The sequence below is a fragment of the Dipodomys merriami genome, unplaced genomic scaffold, assembly GCF_024711535.1.
Source record: "Dipodomys merriami isolate MVZ:Mamm:240054 unplaced genomic scaffold, mDipMer1.0.p SCAF_9, whole genome shotgun sequence".
NCBI lineage: Eukaryota > Metazoa > Chordata > Mammalia > Rodentia > Heteromyidae > Dipodomys > Dipodomys merriami.
The window spans coordinates 41,359,999-41,385,013 of NW_027206512.1; the positions used below are offsets into that span (position 1 = coordinate 41,359,999).

At 37.3% G+C, this 25,015-nt stretch overlaps 1 protein-coding gene across 9 annotated transcripts in view; it reads left to right on the top strand.

Moving 5' to 3' along the window:
- Atp8a1 (ATPase phospholipid transporting 8A1) overlaps positions 1 to 25,015 on the top strand; it is a 224,057-nt gene that overhangs the window by 57,972 nt on the left and 141,070 nt on the right. For 5 of the 9 annotated variants that reach the window (XM_070012553.1, XM_070012554.1, XM_070012549.1 and 2 more), the window contains 7 exons: positions 4,896 to 4,965; positions 6,469 to 6,596; positions 12,023 to 12,134; positions 12,894 to 13,059; positions 14,702 to 14,829; positions 17,442 to 17,519; positions 19,093 to 19,181. In XM_070012553.1, the coding sequence (XP_069868654.1) occupies positions 4,896 to 4,965; positions 6,469 to 6,596; positions 12,023 to 12,134; positions 12,894 to 13,059; positions 14,702 to 14,829; positions 17,442 to 17,519; positions 19,093 to 19,181 (771 nt within the window). Of the gene's footprint in view, positions 1 to 2,289; positions 2,364 to 4,895; positions 4,966 to 6,468; positions 6,597 to 12,022; positions 12,135 to 12,893; positions 13,060 to 14,701; positions 14,830 to 17,441; positions 17,520 to 19,092; positions 19,182 to 25,015 lie in introns of all 9 variants that reach the window. The other 4 variants (XM_070012552.1, XM_070012548.1, XM_070012551.1 and 1 more) reach the window with 1 other exon arrangement.

A 25,015-nucleotide genomic window follows, 5' to 3' on the forward strand; every position in this document is an offset into this window, starting at 1 on the left:
TGTCATCGTACCTTTTCAAATGCCATATTCTTCCAACTGAAAAAAAGTGCTTTGCTCTTTCTTCAGTGCTTTCTGTTACTGAATTTAGATAAATTTTGTTCTGCTCAGATTTCAGAGAGTCGTGAGTTAGTATTCAGAAACATATGGCATAGTTACCCTTTAAAGAATGTGATTTTTCAAGTGGTTTTAGGTTTAAAAACTGTAAAACTAGTTCTACTATAAATTACAAAGAAATGTTTTTAATATCTTAGAGGTTGTTTATCATCATTTCCTTGGACAGTTTTATTTGTAAAAATCCACATATAAATATGGACAGTGTCCTTTTTTCAAAACTTATTTAATCAGGTCATGATCTAAAGTGATTGGAGTTTTGACAAATTTGTGCAATTTAATGAGAAAACAAGACTTATAATTTATATATTTTGACAGTACTTGTATTTGGAGAGTTATTTATAGAAATAAATAACAGGTTAATGAAATAACCACAGGTGGTTATATTTTCTATATTTTATAATCGGTACCATTTGTGCCATATACAGAAAAGGGTTCTTTTGGGCAGAAAAATGATTTGAGAAACAAATATGGATGTTTTTATACTGGAGCTTGAACTAAAACCTCATGCGCTCACTTGGCTTTTTCTGCTACAAGCCTCTACTTTCAGCTTTATGGGGGTTTATTGGAGATAACAGTCTCACCAACTTTTTTTTTTTTCTACCTGGGCTGGCTTCAAACTGTGATCCTCAGATTTCAGTCTCCTGAGTTGTTAATATTACAGGAGTGAGCCACCAACCAACATGTGGCTCTTAAGGGATTTTCACATTACTTAGCTCTTTGAAACCTACTTTAATCCTAAAAATTAGTTTTTAAATCATTTAACAGAAAGAGAAATTTTGACATTGTTTTCTATTTAGTCACTAAACTGTAGCTAATGATGAAGTCAAGGTTGGAAAACTAAAACTAATTATTTTCATTATGCCACACAGTCTGCTGCCAAGATAATTACACTGTGGTTATCACCTGCAAGCATGAATTAGCAGTAAGAATTTTGAAAAATATTTATTATACTTAATTTCCATTTTATTCAATTACTAGTTATTAGTTATATATCTTCAGTAAGGTAGCTTGAAATTAAAGCATGAACATGGTTGGAAGGAAGTTACTATGTCTTACTGATTTTTATGAATACACTGAAATATTAGCATAGAACAACCAATGTGTTGAGTGATAAAATAAATTACTCAAGCTATTGATTCAAGTCTAGGTGTCTTTTTGGCATGTCTATTTTGCACATTCCCTGAAAATTTTTCTGGAGATTCATACTTAGCTCCTGCCCACCAGAAAACCCTCACAGTGTATTACTTGGATTTTATTAATTACTAAATATCTCTTAAGGCTTTAATTATGCCTTCTAATATCCCAACAAACTTCTTTCTTCAGCTTTCCACTTAATCCAATAAGATACTTACACAGTTAACATTGAAAATAATTTAGAATGAGAACGTGTGTGTGTGTGTGTGTGTGTGTGTGTGTGTGTGTGTGTGTGTGTGTGTGTGTGTGTGTGTGTGTGTGTGTGTGTGTGTGTGTGTGTGTGTGTGTGTGTGTGTGTGTGTGTGTGTGTGTGTGTGTGTGTGCTGGGGCTTGACCTCAAGGTTCAGCCACTGTCTTTTAGCTCCGTTTCTGACTTTTTACTGATGAAGTGGATATAAGATTTTCACAGACTTACCTGCCCAACTAGGCTTCTAACCCTGATCCTTAGAATTTAGCTTCCTGAGTAGCTAGGATTACAGAAGTGAACCACTGGTGCCCAGTTAGAATCAGAACATTTTCAAGTATCTTAATATTTGGGAGGAGTCTGGTGGAAGCAGGAATCGTTAGTGTAATACACTTCGTTTTCAAGTGTCTAAAAATTAGATGCAACAGTTATTTCTTGGCTTTTTGGTAGAAATGGACATACTATGCATAGCAGGTTGAAGAATTAGAAAAAGGGAAATCTGCAAGAGAAAGTAGCACTCTTCGTAAAACATTGAACATAAACATTTGAAGTATTCTCATTAGAAAATGAAAGTCTTAAAAGCAAAATAAGCAATCCTTAAATATTCAGTATTTTCTTATACATTTCAGCCTGATCAAAATAAGTTTTGAAAAAATTAACACTAGACATTTTTATTAACATGTATTATTTTCTATAATAATTTCAATCTTCTGTCTCTTTTGTCCATTTGTTTGTTTGTTTTTTCTCTCTGTTATTCATTTTCCCCCATTTTAATTATTTTACACTGGGACATGTAGGTGGCAGTAGGGGAAATAGTCAAAGTGACCAATGGGGAACATCTCCCAGCAGATCTCATCAGTCTGTCCACAAGGTTAGAACCATGGAGCTGTACAGGATGTGTGTATGTGGGTCCTCACCCTAAACCAGAGAGCCATTGCACCCAAATATGCTTGAGACCTGTCTCTGTCACTTTTTATACTTTGTGATAGATCTTTCATAGATGTTTTAAAGGTATTTAATGAATCCCATATGGGTAAAGTTTGTCCCTCAACTGGGTAGATTTCAACTCCTATTGTTTCCAGTGGGAGTCTAAAAGGTGTGCCCAGTAAAGGTAGATGGTATTTCCAATACATCATTAACATGTATATTCATATTTTACAACATGCTTCAGTATAGGCTTAACTTATTACATCTCCAGGGTATTGTGTTGAACAGCTTAAGCTTTTTATGCAATAGTCATTGAAAAGTGATGACGTGTTAAGCCTGTCTTCTTATTCTCATCTAAAAGATGAGTTCTACAGAATCCTTCCCACGATTATAACTGTAATTTGGGCTTGGATAGGGTTTATAGAGGACCCCCTGCACAAAGCTGGCTGTTGTACATTTTTGTACCGCATGCTTCAGGATCACTCCTTATCCCACTTGTAACTCGTGACAAAGTGCACGTTATTGTGATCAGTTCCAAGCTGTCTACTAGTGTCTGTGTTGTGATTTGCATCTCGTTTCATTGTTTCTTTTTCCACTTACTAATCAAAAAGCCTGCTTTGCCTCTCGGACTGTAGTTTGTGTTTTGGATGTCATTGTAATTTGCTGAAACATTTTTGATCTAGCATGATTCTTGACTTCCTGCTACCTTTTTGCAGCTCTGTTAAGTACTGCTTCAGTCACAGCTATCTTCAGTGATATATTAAGAATGTTCTGAGTCTAGATGTCATTTTTATTTGCCCCACTTCAAAGAGAAGTCCCTCCATCAAAAGTTCTAGACAAGTTGTTTTGTGTTGGAAACAAAACAGGAAGTAGAACTGAAATGTTACTCTCCATAGGAGACTGGCCTTGGATATATAGATTTATCAGTAAAAATATAATGTATTTTGCTGCAAATATATGGACTCAGTATTGTCATTTTGCATTTTACTTTTCATCATATTATCTGAAAAGAATATTTTAAATTTTGTAAACTACTTTTATTTCATATGTATATGTATTTATGCATATATATACATATGACAATTACAAGTTTGAAACAGTTATCACAGTAAAAATTACCACTTGAGAGTGATTTAAAGATTAGGGTTTTTGAGTAATAATTGGCAGGGTGAAATTATTAATATTAGAAGATGCCAGTTGAAGGGAAAATTACCAGCCTTTATAAATGAAAGCTCATAGAGCAAGTGGAAGAACTTACAGTTACTATAAAATGAATCTCAAAAATATTTGATTAATGTTCATGTGTTTAAGTGATTTTCACGAATCTTGGGGGCACAAAATTAAGCTAAATACCCATTTCTGAAACCTTAAATAGTCTGTTTTGCACATGTACAAATTGGAAGTTGATTAGAAAATTCCTAGTGTTGCCACTGTTTTTCCTTCTAACTCCAAGTGCCCATACTTAGTAGGAATTATATTCAGAGTAACCTATGTGATGTTAGTAAGATAGGATTTAACTGAAGTACTAATGAGATTGGTTTGACCTCAAATTGCTTTTCCATGCAACTGAGAATCAAATTATATAGTAAACTCCTAAGTGCAGGGCACATAAAGTCAGCATGGGAAGGAAAAGAATGTCAAACAGTTTAGGCTGACATGCTGATAATAAACTAGAAAAAACAGACCAACCTATAATGGAACTACACACCAAAGTTTGCTTTTCCATTCTGGTGGAGATGCATGGAGTCGATTTTCTATGTTCAGGGCAATCTAGATATTGAATAATTGGGCTAATTTTCATTTGATTTTTTTTCCTGCCTCAAGAATCACTCAAGGAGAGCAGGAATGGAACAAAACCAAGGGAAAACCTTGTGTATCCAGTTTTACTGTAATATATGTCCATGCAGCTTTTCAAAGTAGCCTTAAAATTTTAATGTTACATGGTCCATATGGCCCTGTTTATCCTCACTAAAAGGGTAGATAGAGGATAGAGGAGTAGGCAAGTTTGTGGCAGTGGCCATCTGGAATTTTCTAATCAACCACTTTCATAACCAATTTACATGTGGGCCAGGAGCATGGAAATCTCATTTGGTATTTCAGAGCTAAAGATAAATTTGGACACAAAACTGCTTTACATTTCAAATTCAGTCTGTGTTGTGTCTATATGGATGAGCAATTTAAAAATAATGTGACAGATCTACTCATTTCATTATCTTGAAAACCATTACTAAGTATTGTCAGGAAATTGCTTTTGGGTCCTTCTGACTGGACAGCTGGTCCATGACTTGTCATGCATGGGTTTTGCCTCACAGCATCTTGCTATTAGAATGAAAATCTTCAAGAAGCTAGGTGACTGTAGCTTTGTTTAGCACAAAAGGCTTCAGCTTTGGTGAGTGAGCAATTAAATAAGGTTTTGTTACTATTCTGCTGTCCTTCCCCCATTAAATCTCTTCTTCTTCTCAATTCTAAATGACAGTGAGCCCCAGGCCATGTGCTACATTGAGACATCCAACTTAGATGGTGAAACTAACTTGAAAATTAGACAGGTACGTTCAGTAGGAGTTCATATAATCATTGCTGTTTTATTGCATGCAATCAGTAGCTTTGTTAATGGTTTTATTGTCTTGAGTTGAACAAATTCTGCTCAGTTACAACTATTCTCTCATGGAAACACTGTGAAGAGGTCTCGAGAACTGGTCAAGTATTATAGAATTCAGATTTACTTGCCTTAAAAGTGGTCCATCACATAAATACTGTTTATAATATAATATAATATAATACCCAGATGATTCTAAGTGCTTTGACACTGGTACGTACAATTAGTAGTCATTCTAAGTGCATTGACAATTGCTAGCTTATTTATTTTTCCTATTTACCTGGCCCAAATTATTATTTGATTTTGCCATATCAGGAAATTCTAGCATACTTTGTTATTCTATAACTCATTGATCTTTAAGGATTTAGATTACTTTTAGATTTCTCTACTTTGCAGCAAAGAACTGTAAGGCTTTTATTACTCAAGTTTAAAGGAGGAGTTAAAGTTAAGCCTCAGTGTTTCAAAGTGTAATCATAGCTACTCAGGAGGCTTGAGTTTAGAGGATTATGGTTCCAAACTAGCCTGGGCAGAAAAGTCCATGAGACTCTCTCTCCAAAGAAACCAGCAAAAACCCAGGCCAGAGGCATGGATCAAATGGTAGAATACCAGCCACACAAGCAAACAAGCCAAACAAGAGTGTGAGACCTTAAATTCAAGCCATGGTACTAACATGAATGAATGAATGAACAAATTTTATGTGTATGCATGTGTGGAAGTGTGCACACGCGCGCGTGCACACACACACACACACACCTTTGGCATCTTGATGAATGAGTAGAAATGTCATGGAAGGAATGCCCTAGGAAGAGAGGTTGTGTTCAGTGGCAGCCACTCCTAGGGGATGTTTCCCGACAACCCCCCGCTCCGGGAAGGGAGAGGAGAAAAGGAGGGAAGGCAAACAAAACTGCTTCTGAACACAGCCTTTGGCCCATACTTTAGCCTTTGTTCAGATTTAGCAGGCAGACTGAGACTGCATAATACCAAGTATTAACTTTTTTTTTTTTTTTGCTAGACCTGGGGCTTGAATTCAGGGCCTGGGCTCTGTCCCTGAGCCTCTCTGTGCTCAAGGCTAGCATTCTACCACTTGAGCCACAATGCCACTTCCTGCTTTTTCTCAGTAGTTTATTGAAGATAAGAGTCTCATAGACTTTCCTGCCTGGGCTGGCTTTGAACTGCGATCCTCAGATCTCAGCCTCCTGAGGAGCTAGGATTATAGGCATGAGCCACTGGTAAAGTTAGGAACCTGTCTAACTATTTTTTTTTAAAGCAAACTTGTTGATAGTTACTACAGAACTTTCTCAAAAGCTGTTACAATTGGACAGAGAGTGGTTGTGTAAGGAGAGCAAATTACTCATGAAATAGTGGGACCTCTTAGAACCTAAGACTTGGATGAATCTACTGCCTCAATGCAACTTATCTAATATACTCTTCGCTTACTTAAAAATGTGAACAGGGCTTACCAGCAACCTCGGATATCAAAGACATTGACAATTTGATGAGAATTTCTGGCAGAATTGAATGTGAAAGCCCAAACAGACATCTCTACGATTTTGTTGGAAATATAAGGCTTGATGGACATGGGTATGTAAACCACATTCACCATGTCATGAATGTCTTGCAAGTCTGGCTGCATACTATATTCTTCTACTCCAAGATGGACCACTCGAAACCCTTGTTTTAACCATGTATATATTCCAACCCGAGTCTTTTTGTGAAAACACTAAATCATAACCCCATTTATGTGGCATAGCTGAAGTCTTTCCCAGGTTTCTTGCCAGTCTGTCAATTGGATATCTTTAGGGACCTGCCAGGCTTACAGCAGATTGTTCAGTTTGTAAATAATCTGTGGTTTATTCTTTGACCAAAATACTGGTTATATGCTTTAAGTGTCTAATCTCCATGGCTGGGGGTCCTTTTGTATGGTTTCCAGATGTCCCAGTGAGTTTAGGATCTACCCTCAAGAGGTTCATTGTATTGGACAATTTCTTATCTCCTTTGTGTAATTCTATAGGCTGTCTTGTAGGCCTTGTTATCATCTATAGTCACCTTTTGTTCTTATTGATTCCTGTCTTTCTCTCCTTACCTCTTTTCTACCATTTCCCTAACTCTTCCCTCATTCATTCAGCCAGAATGGATTATGTACCTAGTGGGCCAGGCCATTTATAAATGGTAAGGAAGCAACTATGAACAAAGCAGATAAATATGCCACCTCTGTGTCTTTATTCATTCAGGTTGCTTTAATAAAATTCCTTAGGCTGGAAGTTTTGTGAATACTTTAGATTCATTGTTCACAATGTTGGCAGCTGCAAAGTCCAAGGTCAAGACAGCAGCACACTTGAGCTGGTGAGGACCTTCTGCTCATAGATGGAGCCTGCTTTGTGTTCTTTCATGGCAGAGGTCCTCAGTCCTCCTGTATAAGAAGGACATACATTCTGTTTGTGAGGGCAGAATTTTCATGACTTAGTCACTCCCTAACCTAACCTCTTAATATCACTATATTGAGGATTAGGTTTCAATTTATAAATACAGGATGGGTGGGGAAACTAACATTTAGTCAATGGCATCCTGTGAGCTGTATACAAGGGAAGGGCAAACAGACAAACAACTAAGTGTCCATGAGAAAATTCAACCTTATATTAGAAAACAAAACTTCTTTGGAAAAGAAGATAGAGTGAGCAACATGAGGCCTCCTTGGGAGAAAATACATTAATTAGACCGTTAGGATAGTTGAAGTGGACTTCGTTGAGAAGATGGCATTTGAGCAATGTTGAGTAAGAGGTGAGGAGCTTAACCTTGTGAATGTCTGCAAGAGGATTTCACACAAAGGAAATAGTAAAAATTATTAATGATTACATAATGCTAAAGTGAGAAAATGCCTGGAATAAATTTGCAATGATAGTGATGTGATCAATAAAAAGAGTAATAGAAGAAAGGAAGAGTAGTAGAAGAAAGGCCAGTAGTGGATAACAGTGGACCAGATCATGTAAGGCCTCGAGGGCCACTGTGAAGGTATACAGTGAGTAAAATGGACATCCATGGGAAGGTAATAAGGAAGGACAGTCACTAGTTTAGTTTTGGACTCACTAAATCTACAAAGTCCAGGAGGCAGTTGAATATATAGGTATAGAAGTCTCTTATCATTGATACATAAATCTATGGAACTAGAAGAAACCATTCAGGATAGAGACAGTAAAGTTAGAAAGCCCAAAGATGGTTCTAAGACTGCCAATATTAAGAGGTTGAGAAAAGAGAAGGGACTATTAAAAGAAATGAAGACCATGTTTGTGGTAGGGAAATGAAGAGAGAGTGAAGAAACTACCAGGATTGTGGGGGGTGGGGAGTTAGGGGGGTGGGGAGGAGACTACAATGAGTCAGATATTGCAGATAACCAAGTACAGTGTAGTTGAACATTAATGATAACATTACAAGTAGAAATCTTGTACCTTGATCAGAACAGGTGGAGCTTGATGAGGGTAAATTTGGAATCTTGGAACAAGTCTTCTTATTCAAGGAGTTTTGTTTCAAAGAGTAAAGAAATGAGGTATAACCTAGCAGAAAGAGTAGAACCTTTCTCGCCTCCTGTCTTGTTTTCTCTCTTCCAACTTTCCCTTCATTGCCAGCATGCTCTCCAATATATCCATCTACCAGACATTTATAATGACCAGCTAAATGTTATCTAGATAGGTGCATTAGTTCAACCAGCCTTGGAGAATGTCATTGGTGCTTTCATTATTTCGTGATTGCATTATTGGACATTTGAAGGATACTCTGAACTGTTGTCTTTATTTGAATCCACCAGAAGCTTTCTCATAATCTTTGATGTAATTATTGTTCTAAAGTTTGCTCAGAGTGATCTTTCTCTGAACATATGGTTATACACTAATGATAGATTGAACCATTTACACAAGTAATATTTCTTCAGTCTGACATTCGTAATTGGCCAGCTTCCATTTCTTACCAGTTCCCCCTAAATTGATGCCAAATTAATCCATGCTGTGAAGGAAAAATTTTGTGTAGTGGTGCCAAGATTTAGGATACAGATACCATTTATGTAAGGTGCTTTATTTTACAAGGTGGAAGTAGCACATTTGGCGTTGACAGTGATTACTCAGTATTCTTAGAAACCATTTGGAGTGAGAATACTTTGATTACTTCAAAGATAAGGATCATTGCCTAAAGCCAGACAAGCTTTGGAATTCCATCTGCGAAGCAAACTAACAATAACTTCTTTAGCCCTAGTAATTAAAAAGTAGCATATTTCACTTTAGAAAAATTGATACCTATTTCCATGCAATCCACAACACAAATGCTGTTGGTTATAGTAGGGTGGGGCAGTGGTACACCTGGCATAGCTCAGTGACTTCTCAAGAAATTCGTGGAAATCTGCTTTAAACACAAGGCACCTTCCAACTCTGAAATGTACCCCAAATCTTAAGGCATATATTAGATGGATCTTCCTAAAAGGCCATGGCTTGGAAGCTTGGTCCTCAATGTACTGGTGTTAGGTTGTAGCTCTATTAAGATCTCCTTCAGAAAGGATTAATGGCTGTTTTCCTGGAGTCGGGGAATAGATTTGCTATTTCTAGTCACTGTCCCATGCACTCCCACAAAGTGATGCCACTCAGATATTATAGTGTCGCAACCCACTGTGACCTTGGACAAGTCAGTCATGGAGATGGATTGTGGAATTGAGGTTTGGGGCACCAGGGGCCTGAAACTTACCACCAGCTTCAGATGTCCAAGGTCCTCTTTATAAGGTATTTATTGAGTAGGGTACAAGGGTGTGTGTGCAGAAAGTGAGGTATGGGTATTCTTGAAGTCACAAACATCCATCATAGGATACAGTCTTGATCAATATCCCTGAAGTCACAAGCACCAACTTGTGATATAATCTTATGCTAGTGATAAAGGGCTTCCGTATCTTAGGAAGTAGTGGTAAGCAGTAAATGACTTACAGTTTGCCCAGGCTTTTGTCTATCCCCAAGCTCTCAGCTGGCTTTTCAAACTCTCACATTACAGCAAATCACTAAGCCCTTGCCACTTGTAACCACTTAAGCTTGGACTTTGCAACCTCTGACACTGAATCAAAACCTATTATATAAAGTACTTATAAAATGACCTGTCTTAAGTGTTTTTCATAGTGGCAAAATAGTCCAAGATAGGCTTCCATCCAGATGAGCCCTGAGGCATGCTTGTTGTGCCTAAAGAGGGAAAGTTGTGTTGTATCCTTTTTGGAAACTGAAATGCACTGCCTTCAAAGGATACTTACTCTCCTTTCTGACTGTTGACATCAGAGCCAGTGGAACTTTGGTTATTCCTGAAAGAAGATCCCAAATCCAAGCTGCCACTGACTTCAAAGCCTTCAGAGCCACAGAAGGCTGCATCAGTTGGAATTCGCTGACAAATTCTATGTTCTCTGTAAAGTTTTCTTAAGGAATTTGTTTTCTTCTTTATTTCCAGAAGTCTGCCCTTTTTTTGACGAGTCCTGGGCCTTGAAGGCCGGCACTCTACCACTTGAACTGCAGCACCACTTCCAGCTTTTTCTGTGATTAATTAGAGATAAGAATCTCACAGACTTTCCTGCCCAGGCTGGTTTGGAACCATGATCCTCAGATTTCAGCCCCCCTGAGTATAAAAGCCTTTTAAAAGTGCATTTTCAACTATTTTGCTTTTATTGTTATTAAAATGAAGGTTAGATCATAAGAATTCTTAAGGCCATTAAATTTTATATGTTACATTCCTATCAAATAACCCAATATATCTATGATAGTATTATACCCGTCTTATTTCTCCAATAACCTATTATAGAGGCCGGACAGATAACCCACAAAACATCCCGTTTGACTTTTCTTCATGAATAATGTGGTTGAAAGTATAGGATAATAAATGCTTCGAAATGCTTACCATTCATTGGAAATGTGTTTGCAATTCTTAGAAAACTGAATGTCATAGGTAAAGGGGCTTGTCTTGGGACAATGCAAGTTTTATGTTGAAACCTGTGTGTTTTTATCTAGTGTATTTTGAACATCTGTAATCTAGAATGCTTGTTTTAATTGGAAGGAAGTGAGGAATCCCTTAGCCTCACAACTTCAAAAACAATTTTTTTTTTTTTTGTCAGTTGTAGGGCTTGAATTCTGGGCCTGGGCACTATCCCTGAGCTCTTCAGCTCAAAGTGAACACTCTACAGCACTTAAGCCACAGTGCCACTTCTTGTTTTCTAGTGGTTAATTGGAAATAAAAGTCTCATGAATTTTCCTTCCAGGGCTGGCTTTGAACCACGATCCTTAGATCTCAGCCTCCTGAGTAGTTTTAGGAATACAGGCAAGAGCCACCAGAACCCCCCTACAACTTTAAATTTTTAGAAACTTAAATTTGTATCTTAATTCAAGAAAAGTAACAAATAGGTTGAGAATTAGCCCACTAAACTTTTTTCTGCAAATATAGCATATTTATTTGCTCAGGCTTCAAATACAATATACCATACATAAATAGATGGCTTTAATAATAGAAATTGATTTTTCTGGAAATGAAAGACCAGGGTAACAGCATGATCAAATCCTGATGAAAGCTACCTTTGTCTGGCAAAAGATGTCTTCTTGATGAATCTTAATACAACAAAAATAAATCTCTCTAGTGTCTCTTGGCATACAGGCACTACTCTTATCATGAAGACCCCACCCACATGTCCTCTTCTACATCTGTTCATCTCTCAAAGTGGCATCTCCATATACCATCACATTGGCTTCAGCATGTAAATATTTGAGGCCAGGGGCACATTCAGTCCCACACTTCAAATATAAATTATGGGAATTATTAACAAGAGCCAACCTAAGAACTTTCTAAAAGAAGTTCCTCATTAAGAAAATTATTCTTTTTGATAAGAAATTTACTTTCTTTCCAAAAAATAAAATAAGTTGTAAGACGGGCTATTTTGGAACTATATAGTGGCTGTGCCTCTCGTGCATTTCAGAAAATGTCATTCCTAATGTCAACATAATCTTCCCTAGCACCGTTCCCTTGGGAGCAGATCAGATTCTTCTTCGAGGTGCTCAGCTGAGAAATACTCAGTGGGTTCATGGAATAGTTGTCTACACTGGACATGACACCAAGCTGATGCAGGTGGGAATTGTATCTGCAAATGCTTTCGGGCTTAAGACTTTTATAAGTGTATTATTTGTAGCTCTAGGTTTAATCCCAAACAGGCCATCTGTTATGATTTCTGAGCCCCACTCCATCTAGAATTTGATACTTCAATGGGAAAGGTTTTGAAATTCCCTCTAGGAGAAGGACTCATTGCCAACAGGAGCACTAGAAACTTGCACCAGAAGTCATCCATTACGGGTGCTTTGAGTGATGGTGTGTGTTGGTCTTTTGACAATGTACTTTAACTATTGGTGATCTTTTCAAGTAGTCTGTGTAACAATACATGCTCTCTTGAATGCTACCAGAAAAGCAGAAATCCTTTCGATGTTGCTTTACAACTTTAGGATTTCTAGGAGTCATGGGTGCCTAGGCCCTCCTCTCTGCTATTGTCTTACAGCAAAATCCCTTGAAACTCAGTTGTTCGATATAACCTTTCTCACTTACATAGCCAAACTTATTTTATTTGTCATAATGTCACTAAGAAGAATATTACTTTCTTCCCTCCATTTTTAAATAGCATTTTAAATCCCACAGAAATCTTTAGATGGTGTAGTAGTCTTAAGAAGAAATGGGCAAACATTGACACCTTGTTATACTTTTCATGGGTTTTCCGTAGTATTTATATGTATATCCTTGTTTAGGTAATGAGTAGTAACTTCATCAGCCTCATCAAAGACTAGACACACATTCTTAAGGTGTTTCTCTACATTTTTTACTACTTGTTTCTTCTTACAGAATTCAACAAGTCCACCGCTTAAGCTCTCCAATGTGGAAAGGATCACAAATGTACAGATTTTGATTTTATTTTGTATCTTAATTGCCATGTCTCTTGTCTGTTCTGTGGGCTCAGCCATTTGGAATCGGAGGCATTCGGGAAAAGACTGGTATCTCAATCTAAACTGTAAGTAACAAAGTGATGACTTCACTTACTTTTTCCATTTTTTAAAATGTGTTCTTGTTCCCCAATTGATTGTGGTTAGTTTTATAAAATGTCCTGTTGTTCTAACAAAGAAGATACTGTTACTAAGATAATTGGACAATTTAATCTTTATTTTTTCAGTGAGATTTCCTGACTAGAATTCTAGTATCTCTAAATTTCAAAGTCCTTTATAGTAATATAAAGTATTCAATATATAAAGCCTTCATATGATATTCATTTTTAAGAGCTAGTTTTTAAACACATTTTTAACACAAGTGATTAGCTGTTAAAGCAAGTAGATTGTGTGTGTATGTGTGTGTCTGTGTGTGTGTATTATATATCTACGTACCAGAAAGTAGCTTACCTGCTTTATAGATCTTGAACTGATTATACTTTGATTTGCACTTGGTAGTAGAGAGTCTGGTGTTAATGCCATCAGGTTCCAGGGAAAATGTTATTAAATGGTTTCCTTTGAAACAGGTATCATAATGCTATGCGATATTAATGTACCACCCATGTGTATCAAGTGAGTTTAATTTCCATTTGATGAATACTTAGCCAGTAAACACTTAATTTCCCAGATGTGTTAAGTCTATTGTAAAATCATAGAGCAAAAACTTATTCTTAAAGCTTTTTTATTACATTTATTTAACTGTTATAACTTTAAGGCTTTATAGTCATTGATTCAGTATTTCAACGTAAAAAGTGCTGGTACTACCACTACTTTGTTTCTTCATATTCCTTATGGTATATCAGGCATGTCCAGTTTATTTTCCTTATTGGGAGGAAAGACTTGTTTACCTAGGAAAATAGTTTACCTGTGGATGAATGATGTTCATACAATCTGGATTGTTTTTGCTGCTACTGTTTGATTACTTTAATAGCATGCTTTAAGAAATGCTTTTCAGAATTCATATGGATGTGATTCTATTCCATTGAAAATTTGCTTTTACACACCTTCAGTCCTACCTCTAATATCTCTGAACTTCCTAGTGCTTGGTAGTTCTTTCAGTTTTCAGTACCATTATGCAACTCCTAATAATTGGATTAACAATATATTAAATGCCAGTACTGCTGTTTCTCAGTGTCCTTGGGAGATTGGTTGTAGGACACCTTGAGGATATTAAGGCCCACAGATGCCCAAGTCTCTTCTATGAATTGGTATATAACTTGCATATAACCTACACACATCCTCCCACAGACTTTAAATCATCTCTAGAATGCTTAATAGACTTAATACAATGCACAAGTACTTAATACAATGCATAAGTACTGTTTATTTACACAGTATGATTTAAGGAAATGACATAGGGAAAAAGTCTACATGTTCAGCACAGGCACATAGTTTTCCTTTATACTTTCAGTCTATGGTTGAACTCACCAGAAACAGAGTTCTATTTTGAAGAATGGGTTTGATAATTACATATTAAGAAAAAATAGAAAACTTTTTTATTCAAGTATTTGTACAAACTAGTTGCCATTCAACAAAGTACTTGTGAGTATTATGAATCTTCCCAATTGATCAAGATGTGCTATATAATTTGGAAAGTTCTTGTTATGCTGCTTTTATCAATGCAAATAAAATATAAAACTGTACATATTTTTCTCTTACCTCTTCCAACAGATGGTGGCGCTAATAATTTTGGCCTGAATTTCTTGACTTTCATTATCCTTTTCAACAACCTCATTCCAATCAGCTTGTTGGTTACATTAGAAGTGGTGAAATTTACTCAGGCATACTTCATTAATTGGGTAAATGTAAATTATTGCCTATAATCTAAGCATATAGTTTCTCTTTTTTAAATAGTAGGGTCTTTTGCTATCTCAGAGGATAAAAATATCTTAATTGTTCCTGCTGTTTTAAAACTACATAATGGCATGTCACCTAGTAGAATTCTAGCAAAGCCTCTCCACTCAAAATCTTACAGGTTTATAAACAGACATTTTGAAGAAAATGAGTTTCAGAAGACCTATTTTGGGATACAGCGTGATCGTACAGGAAGTTGGGTATTAAAACACCTAGATAGTGGTTCTGGTGTTACAACTTCCTCCATCAGCAAACTTTGCATGACCTTTGACTTCTTTAAAACTCTATTTTTGGTACACTAGCATACATACAGGTGATAATATCTCCTTTATCTACATCTCCCAATGGTTGTACAGAAGAAGGAACCTCTTGACATAGCATTCATAGCATTAAGCTTTGTAAACAATGAATCACTTCTACACACAGGACTGTGTTTGCAACTGGTAATGATCATTGCCTCTCATGTTTAATCACCTTTTTAGTTTATTTTTTCACACTATGCATCAATTTTTCTTCTGATTATGTTTTTAATTTTAAAAAACCATATTATACTCTTTAGATCTGAATAATTGATACACAAATATAACCAATGTTACCTTTGTAATTTCTCACGTCATGAGGGCTAGTTTTGTAACCTTTATGACAAATGTTCCCCTAAACTGTTGGTCTCTTAACTCTCTGCTAAAATATCAAAGTGCAATTTGCAAATCTAAAATGAGCTGCAGGTACACCTTCCTTCATGCAGGGATTGTGTTGGTGAGGAATCATGGCCTGTGTGCAAACACACTTAAAGCTTACAGAAGAGTTCTCACAGAAAGGATTAGGTAATTCACACTGCTGTTCACGCAACAAACTCATCCAATTCAAATTTTTCATTTGGGTTCTCAGAAATTGTACTTAATTATAATTTTAGTTTTGGATGAAGTCAGTCCTTCTTCACCCACCCTTCTAACCTGCAGGGTTTATCACATCCCTGACAGATGGAAGACTGGCTTTCCTAACCCCTCTCACAGGGGAGTTTCTTCCTTGTGTGGAAATGAGATTGATGATTTTTCTTCCTGGTTCTACCTAAAGGACTATGAGGAAGATCTTTAATCTTGTTTCTGAATAATACCCTCATTCTATTCTTCTGTCACATCCTTTTTTCATTAAGGACACACCTCCCATCTTCAGTTGGTCTTCACTTTTGTGGTTTTCAAATTAGTTCCTATTGTAATTACTCTATGCTTTTCTCTAAATGTGGTACACTTGGATAAATTCTCTCATGCAAACATGGCACATAAAACTCAGCAGTCTATTCAAGAAGCCGATATTAATCAATTCAGAATATGTACATGAGACACAGAGTTTTTATTTCAATTTTGGTCTTCTCATTTGCTACATGAAAACTACAGCCATTACTTGTCAACTCCTAATTTTCTGTAATTTGAGCTGTCACACGTGCAGTTGTTAGTACATGACTAACATTTTCATTTTTTAGTAAGTAGACTTTTCAATGCTAATAAAGCAGATTTTGCTTCCAGTATAAGGTACTATACAAGCCTAGGCATAACTAATACAAAATGGGCTGATTAGTCTATAACACATTAGCTATTTTTTATTTATAAGCATAGAAATATATCTGCTTGTAGCTTTCAACTAGGGAGGGAGGAAAAGACTTAAGATGTCTGACAAAATATTCTACTATAGAAAAATAGTGATTTTCTTGGATCATATGGACCATAAATAAGAACAAATATATAAATTTTGGGTTTGGCTTTTGAGAGGAACATTTGTTTTCCTTTCAAATATGCAATATAAGAGACTTGGCCCAGAAACTATAGCCAGATGGAATGTCTTAGATAATTTTTCAGGGACTTGAAGACCTAATCATTTGAATAATGTTTAGTTGCTCTTTTCCAACTCACGTCATTAAGCATTTACCATGTGACAGACACTCTAGAAAGAACTTCACATGTGTTATCTTAATTCTTATGGTAAATTGAAAATGTTAGAATGATAGTAAACCTAGATTGCCTGACTCCAGAGACAAGCTATAATTGGCATGCTGTTTTGCCCTAATTGAGATACATTCTATATTGAGTTATCCTGAATTATTTTTTTCTTTTATTATTTTTAAGTAGTTTTACAGGGCTTGGAATGTGGCTTAATGGTAGAGTATTTGCCTAGCATGCATGAAACCCTGGGTTTGCTTCCTCAGTACCACATAAACAGAAAAATCCAGGTAGTGCTGTGGCTCAAGTGGTAGAGTGCAAGCCTTGAGCAAAAGAAGCTCAAGGACAGTACCCAGGCCCTGAGTTCAAGCCCAGCAGAGGAAAAAAACGTTGTACAAAGGAGTTGCCATTTATCAAAGCAGTTTCTGAATACAGTATATCTTGGTCAATGTCATCCCTTTTAACATTCAAGGAAATTAAATGACATGATATAGAGAAATAAGAACCTGTAGTAGTTACATATATAGTCTACATGTAGAATGAAGATACTAATTGTTTTCTTTCCAATTTTACCCAGTCCCTTATTTTTAGATGTATTCAATGATTTCTTTATTTATTTAAAGGATCTTGACATGCACTATGAACCCACAGACACTGCTGCTATGGCTCGAACATCTAATCTGAATGAGGAACTTGGCCAGGTAAGCTTTTACTATTAGTTAGTCAGAAATTAGATTTGGTAATTTCTAACTTAATGTGGCAAAGTCAGAGGTGCTAACAACTCTTAGTTTTCCATTATTTGAATATTTGGCATATATACATGTGTTAGGACATGACTAACATTTTTATTTTTAATAACTGGAGATTTCAAACTCTATGTAAAGAAGGTTTTGCCTGAAGGTAAGACACTGCACCAACCTAAGCATGTCCCTTGGTACGTGGTCAGGGTATTATATAAAATATTGGCTGCTTTTGAATTATAAACACAGTTGTTCTAAGCCTTCAGCTTGAATTAAAGGAAAATGTCAAGATGCAACAGTCCAAAACAAGGATTTAGATTTGTAATTCGTACAACCTTTACATATCACATGACAGGGATGCATTCTAAAAAGTGCATTGTTAGGTGATCTTATCATTGTTAAGACGTGGTAGAAAATACATCAGCACACTAATGGCTGTGATGTCACTAGGCACCATAATCGTATAAAACCACGCTCATAAATGCAGTCCTTCACTGACTAAAACATTCTTATATAGCACATGACTATGTATATTTTCATAATCCATTTATATATGCTATCTGATAAAAGAATTCTTGTGATACCCTTGCCATTTTCCAGCTCTTACTATTCAAAGAACATTTAGGATAGAATTATTCTTTTTCTTACCAACTCAGATGTTGTTTGATGTTCATTGTATTAGCTCATGCTGATTCTAAATTGAGGAATGTGAGTAGATCTCCTAAGGTATATTTCTCTAGTTTTTCTAATACCTTAGTAGACTTTCGTACTCCTCTATAAAATAATTTTATTGCTGCAGTACTAAAAAAGGTGAATATTTTCCTTGATGAATGTGTAAAAAGTAATTGATAATGTTCATGGTACCCCAATAATAGAATAGCATTGATTAAAAAGTATAATTTACACTCTTAGAGAAGGAACCTCTGATCATATAAAATATTTCTCTATAAAATAATTTTATTGCTGCAATACTAAAAAAGGTGAATATTTTCCTTGATGAATGTGTAAAAAGTAATTGATAATGTTCATTGTACCCCAATAATGGAATAGCATTGATTAAAAAGTATAATTTACATTCTTAGAGAAGGAACCTCTGATCATAAAATATTTATTGAAATAAACTCTAGGAAATGGAAACAAGAGGGTTTTTTTGTTGTTGTTGTTTTGTTGTTTTCTTTTGTTCCCTTTTCATTTTGTCTAGTTTGTTTATCTTTGGAAGGGTATGGAAGGGGCACAGAAATATAGTGACAAAGGGGGTGAATAAATGCAGCAATGGTAGTCACTAGACACTATGTTGAAAATGAACTGTGCAACTTATGGGTAAGGATGGGAGGGAACAACTGGGAGAGAGTGAGGGGAGGGGTGACATTGTCCAAAAAAAAAAATGTACTCTGTACCTGACTCATGTAACTGTAACCCTCTATACATCGCCTTTATAATAACAATAAAGTATTTTAACAAAAATATAAGGATGCTTTCCCCTTCTACAAGGTTTATGAAATGATACTAATGAGGAAATTTTAACCATTTTTAGGTTAAATACATATTTTCTGACAAAACTGGCACCCTGACATGCAATGTAATGCAGTTTAAGAAATGCACCATAGCAGGCATTGCTTATGGGTAAGTTTTGTTCCCTTCTAATTAGCATATGATATACACAGTTAATTAGTGCCACTAACATGGTACATTTGGGAATTCATATTACAAGAAGGTTTAGTTTAACCTTTTTTGTTCTAGAAAGCAGCTGCTCTGTATATGTTTGGTATTGTTTGCACTGGGGATGACATGAACTAGGGAGGGTGTGGGCCAAATGGTTTTTTCAGTGTTTAAAGTTGTGGAAGGTCTGCAGGGGGCCCGGCCCAGTAATGAAGAACAAATACATTTCCCTGGGCATGGAAGTCAAAAGTACAGCTTCAATGAAGGAAAAAGATGCATTTAGAACTTGATTGGTTTTTGAATTAAAATGCTGTCATTTCTCTAGTGGCTACCTTTTCAATGATTTTTTTTTCTCCTGATTCTCCTCCTTTCAGTCACAGCAAGTTAAAATTGTGATGAAATGGAAAGATCTGGAAAAAAATTGTTATGGGAATTAAGGCAGGCCAAGTGAGACAAAGGATGAATGTTTTCCCGTATTTGTGGAAGCTAGATTTGTTGTAAGGTGCAATTATTCCAGAAGCCACATTTTGGAAGCTTAGAATATTGAAGTCTTTATTATACTTCCGGCAGCCAGTTGTTACAGAGGCCTGCAGCCCTCAAATACACGTAACATAGCTAGGAAACAAGCTAGAGAGAAAGAAAACAAAACAAAACCAATACTAACAAATCATTTCAGCTCCTATGGAGAGCTGAACTGGGATGCTATGAAGGCCGGAGACAAGACAGGAGACGGGACATGATCACTGAGACACACGTGTCATGGTATAATCATGCCTGTGCTGGTCCAAGCAGTGAGCAGGTCCACAGGAAGTTCCCAGTCCCTGGCACTGGACTGACAGTAACCTATCAGCCAAGTGCCTGCCCCTGCCTCCCTGGTTCACAGCACACCCATCACCTGGTGATGGGTAGAGACATTTCCTTCTCCCAGCATGAAGACAAGATGCCAGACCCTGCCATTTACCATGTGGCCAATATGGTGCTGGCCAGACCTGACCTCCTTACTTCAGATTTAGCTTAAAAATAAGTAAATATGTTGGATGGTATGTAAGTGTATACAAATGTTTTGACTGAAATATGGTTGATTTGAGGGAGCTCTCAAATTGTGTAATTCCTTAGAAAGGCAAAATAAAAGCTCAACAAAATAAAACACTAGGAGGCAGATAATTCAAACGAGTGGTGTGGGGTCAAGGGGAAAAGGGTAGATGAATGAAAGGGAAGAGAAGAATGCAGTCAAGAATCCAATGTAATGGGGCTGGGAATGTGGCTCAGTGGTAGAGCGCTTGCCTTGCATGCCTGAGGCACTGGGTTCGATTCCTCAGCACCACATAAACAAAAAGAAAAAAGCTCAGGTGGTAGAGCGCTAGCCTTGAGCTGAAGAGCTGAGGGACAGCGCCCAGGCCCAGAGTTCAGGCCCCACGACCAGGCCCCCCCCCCCAAAAAAAGAATCCAATGTAAGTCCTACAAAATTAAGAAATGTAAGGTAAGGTGTAGATAGGGGAGGGATAGATGAGGATGTAGAAAGGGGTGACTGATCAAGATATATTGTGTTCTGTTGCACAGTAATTATACCTTAAATCAGATATATAAATCCAGTCACGAAAAATAGAGAAGCCACATTTTGAGAGGTCAGATTTTTGGAGTGCTAGTGGTGTGCAGGCAGCCAATTACAAAGACCTGCAGCCCCAAACCAAGCTTGTACCAAGCTTTTAAAGACAAAGGCCACATGTTGGGTGGAGACTTACACAGGACCCAGTACAAGGAGCAGGACTCCCCTGGGGCTAAACAATACCACGTATTCCCCAAAGCAGGACCCTTCTGGCTCTACCCATTGCACCAGGTATCTGCTATTCAAACGATGGCTTGTCTCGCCTCTAGGCCTGGGAGCTTGGTAGACAGCCCCCATCTCCTCGATAGGACCAGAATGGCTATGTGAACAACAGCTCCTGGCACCTGGTGCCTGGATGTCTGTCACTCAGTTTCTCACTTCATCCGGCCCAACTGCTCTTAGGTACATGAAATCAAATCATTGATTTCCTCACTTCAGCTGAAGCCAGGCACCAGTGGCTCACACCTATAATTGTAGCTAGTCAGGAAGCTGATATCTGAGGATCACAGTTATAAGCCAACCTGGAGAGGAAAGTCCATGAGACTCTTTATCTCCATTAAAAATTTCCAAAAGAGCTGGCACGGCAGTTGTATAGCTCAACTGGTAGAACACTAGCCTTGAACACAAAAGCTCAGAGACAGTGCCCAGGGCAACAATTCAAGCCCCAGGACCAGTAAACTAAATAAATAAAAAGGCATCTTTATTCATAAACTGCTTTATAAAATAGCAATTCCTTTGTACAACTACTCAAAGATAATAATTTTTTAAAAGATGAATACAAATGGTAAAAGATTGACTAAAGATTGTGTTTTATGGGAGAAAAAAAAAATGGCCTTACTGATGTGAATCACTTAAATTGGGAAGATGAGGAGTACTAGGCTGTTAATGTCTGTTGTTAGGCACTGTTAGGTTTAATTAGGTAACCCAGAGGTGAATGCCACATAGTATCCAGGCAAAAAGAGAAGTTTTATTCTGAATTGCTGCTCAACCATGCATAGTAGAAATGCATGACCAAAGGTCTTACCTAGGGGAGGAATAGAGGGAAGGTATGGCCAGGTATGGCCAAGTGGGGGGGAAGGTGTGGCCATGCCAGATTCGGATGTGACTTCTGAGCGTCCCTCCCACAGTCCAATGAGAGGCATGACTGGGGGCAGGATGTGACCTCAGCGTAGGGGGAGGTCCTGCCTCCAGGTGTGCCAGGTACCCAGGTAACACAGGTACTAGGCTGAGACTTATGAAGGAGGGGGCAGGCTTCTGCACTGTATAATATACATTAGTTATCAGATGGATGGTGATGGTTTTTGCACACATTGTAAACCCATTCCTGAATATCATTTCTACAACAACCTGCTTAAAAGCTGATATCCTTCTTGTACTTTGTCCAGCTTTTAAGTCAATAAGGAAGTTCTTCAAGTTAGTGATTATTGACTGAAATAATCAGAAATCTAAAGTGCTATCTTTTTTGGAAAAAAGAAGTTTTATTGATATTATAAAGGTGATGTAGAGAGGGATTACACTTACATAAGTCAAGTAAAGAGTACATTTCTTTTTGGTAAAATGGGATCTTGCCTCATTTTTCTTTTATCAGGTTTTCAGCTAAAAAGCTACTCCTATTAGGCAGGTTTAGGAAGCAGTCTTCTTCTGTTGTGTTGGTGATGTTATTATTAAGAGCTAGAAGAAGTAGCTTTGAGCAACCTCTCATTGTAGATTAAATTTTTTTTGGAAATAACTTTTCTTAACAAATAACTTTTACTTGGTGCAGTCACAGGCACAAGTTCTAATGGCTCAATTCATCATGTGAACCTAGACTATTCCTTTGCAGATATTCCTGACTCTTTCTAATTTAATAAGGAGACAGACCAGATTGTCTTTAAGATCCTTATCCAGATACAAAGTTCTATCATGTTTGCAAAAAAATCCTTTTGTTTACAAAATTTAATTGAGTATTGAAATGTCTCATCTTAGAGTATTGTCATGTTTTCAAGAATGCTAGAAGCTATATTCAGTTAAATGAGTTGTTAACTGACTTCCCATATTCATGTATTATTTGTTTTAGTCAAGCATAATCCTGATACTGTTGTTGTTTTTTTTTTCTGTTGGTCATGGGACCTTGGCACTGTCCCTCATCTCAAGGCTAGCACTCTACCGCTTGAGCCACAGCGTCACTTCTGGCCTTTTCTGCTTATGTGGTGCTAAGGAATCGAACCCAGGGCCTCATGCATGCAAGACAAGCATTCTATCACTGAACCATCTTCCCAGCCCCCTGATACTGTTTTTAATAAATATTCCCTGTCCCATATTGTGATGGACAGTTTGTTAGCATTATAGAGGATTGTTAATGGTACAGGCTTTGGAGGAAGCATGGTTGTCTTCTGACTACATGCTTATACATCAGAGCACACAGCCTGTTGCCTGATTGTAGCCAGACTCCATCCACAATTGAAGTACAAAGGAGAATGATTACTGTTAGCCAGCTCTCTGCAGGGATATTTTTTTAATGGGTACTCAGCAATTATAGGAATCTAAACCCGTCCCTAGTGGTCCCATAACAGTGGTTAATGTGTATTTAATATATAGGGCTCAACTTTGTGACAGGCATACCTATGATTAAACCTGTTGGATTATTTGATTAGCTCTTTTTTGTGGCATAGTTGGCAGTGAAGTGTGAATATCTTTCATATGTAAGCTTAACATATTACAATTGAGAAATCCTACTGTTGAGCATTTATGGAAGTGTCAAATTCCAGCAAATCTCCTCATGTAAAATTGCAGGTTTTATCACAGGTATTTTCATCTCAGCAATAGATAAGAAATTTAATATTCAGTGGCTGAGACTTTTGATACTATGAGGATTGTAGGACATTTTCCCTCCACACTATTATTTGCCAACAACTTAAGACTTTAATGGTCTCTGACGCTAAGAAAACCTTCTAAGAAAACCAACCTAGGATTTTTTTAATTGGTGTGAAAACAAATTATATATATTTTCCTTTTCAGAAAAACAAGTTTAATATATATACATACATATATATGTATGTATATATATTAAATTAATATATGTGTGTGTGTGTGTGTGTGTGTGTGTGTGTGTGTGTGTGTGTGTGTGTGAGCATGGTATATGAAAGGAATCCTTCACATCCATCCCAGGGGACCTCACAGAGGCAGGCAGGCAGAGGACAAAGATTATTACAAGGTTTATTAGAGGGGCCATATTTCCCCCAAGAGGGAGCACATGGCACCTTTCCCTATATAGGTAGTGGGGGGGAGGGAGGGAAGTGAGAGAAGTGAGTGTTCAGGTCAGTCTGTGTAGAGAGAGGGAGTGGTCAGCTGTAGGGCCAGAATTCTTGGGCAGGGAGGAGCTCAGGTATGGGTGGAGCTGAGGACCAAAGGTGGTCATAATGCTAACAGTATTTTGTTTAGAAATGTATACCTTCTCTATAGCTAAGAAGAAACCTTGTGATTATCATAATTCTTTGCCCCACAAGTAGATGATGGCTAACCATTGATTTTATTGCTCACCAAGACTGCAGTCTATAATAACTAAGACAGAGTATTTACTTACTTATTTACATGCAGACCTCAACAGATGCTATCAGACTCCTTCTTTGAGGGAGATTTAGTAACTAACCAAAGTTCACCTGGTTCCTACTATATCATAAAGTTCACAGTCTAATTGAGAGATTTAGAGATGTTAAGTAATCATACAAAGACAAAATCCTAAAGTAGTACAGGGGTCCCTGTAAGGCAAATCTAATCAGGAAGGTCTAGGAGAGGTAGTGAGATAGTGATGTTTGAGTTGAGATTTAAGAATGAATTTGATTTAAGTGGAGATCTTACTGGGCAGACTGGACAGGACTGGCATGTTCAAAGGCACATGGACACAGCAGGGCTGCTGGATCAAAGGCAGATTTGCCCATCACCTGCTCCCCATCTCTGCTCATCACCCTTCTAAGAGATCAAAAGCTAGGGCCCCAATCCCAGTGCAACTTGGAAGATGATTGGCACAGGGTTTGCCATCAGGATAAGCTCTCAGGACCACAGTCCTAGGACCCAATCTCGAGGTTGATCAGAAGTGACCCTGGTCTGCACTATGCTGCAGCCTGTTTCCATGGTGCTTAGCAGCAAGGCCAACCTCTTTGCTGGGAGTGCAGCCCACAGTTGTCTTGGTTATCCCTCCCTCCTCCTTGGCATA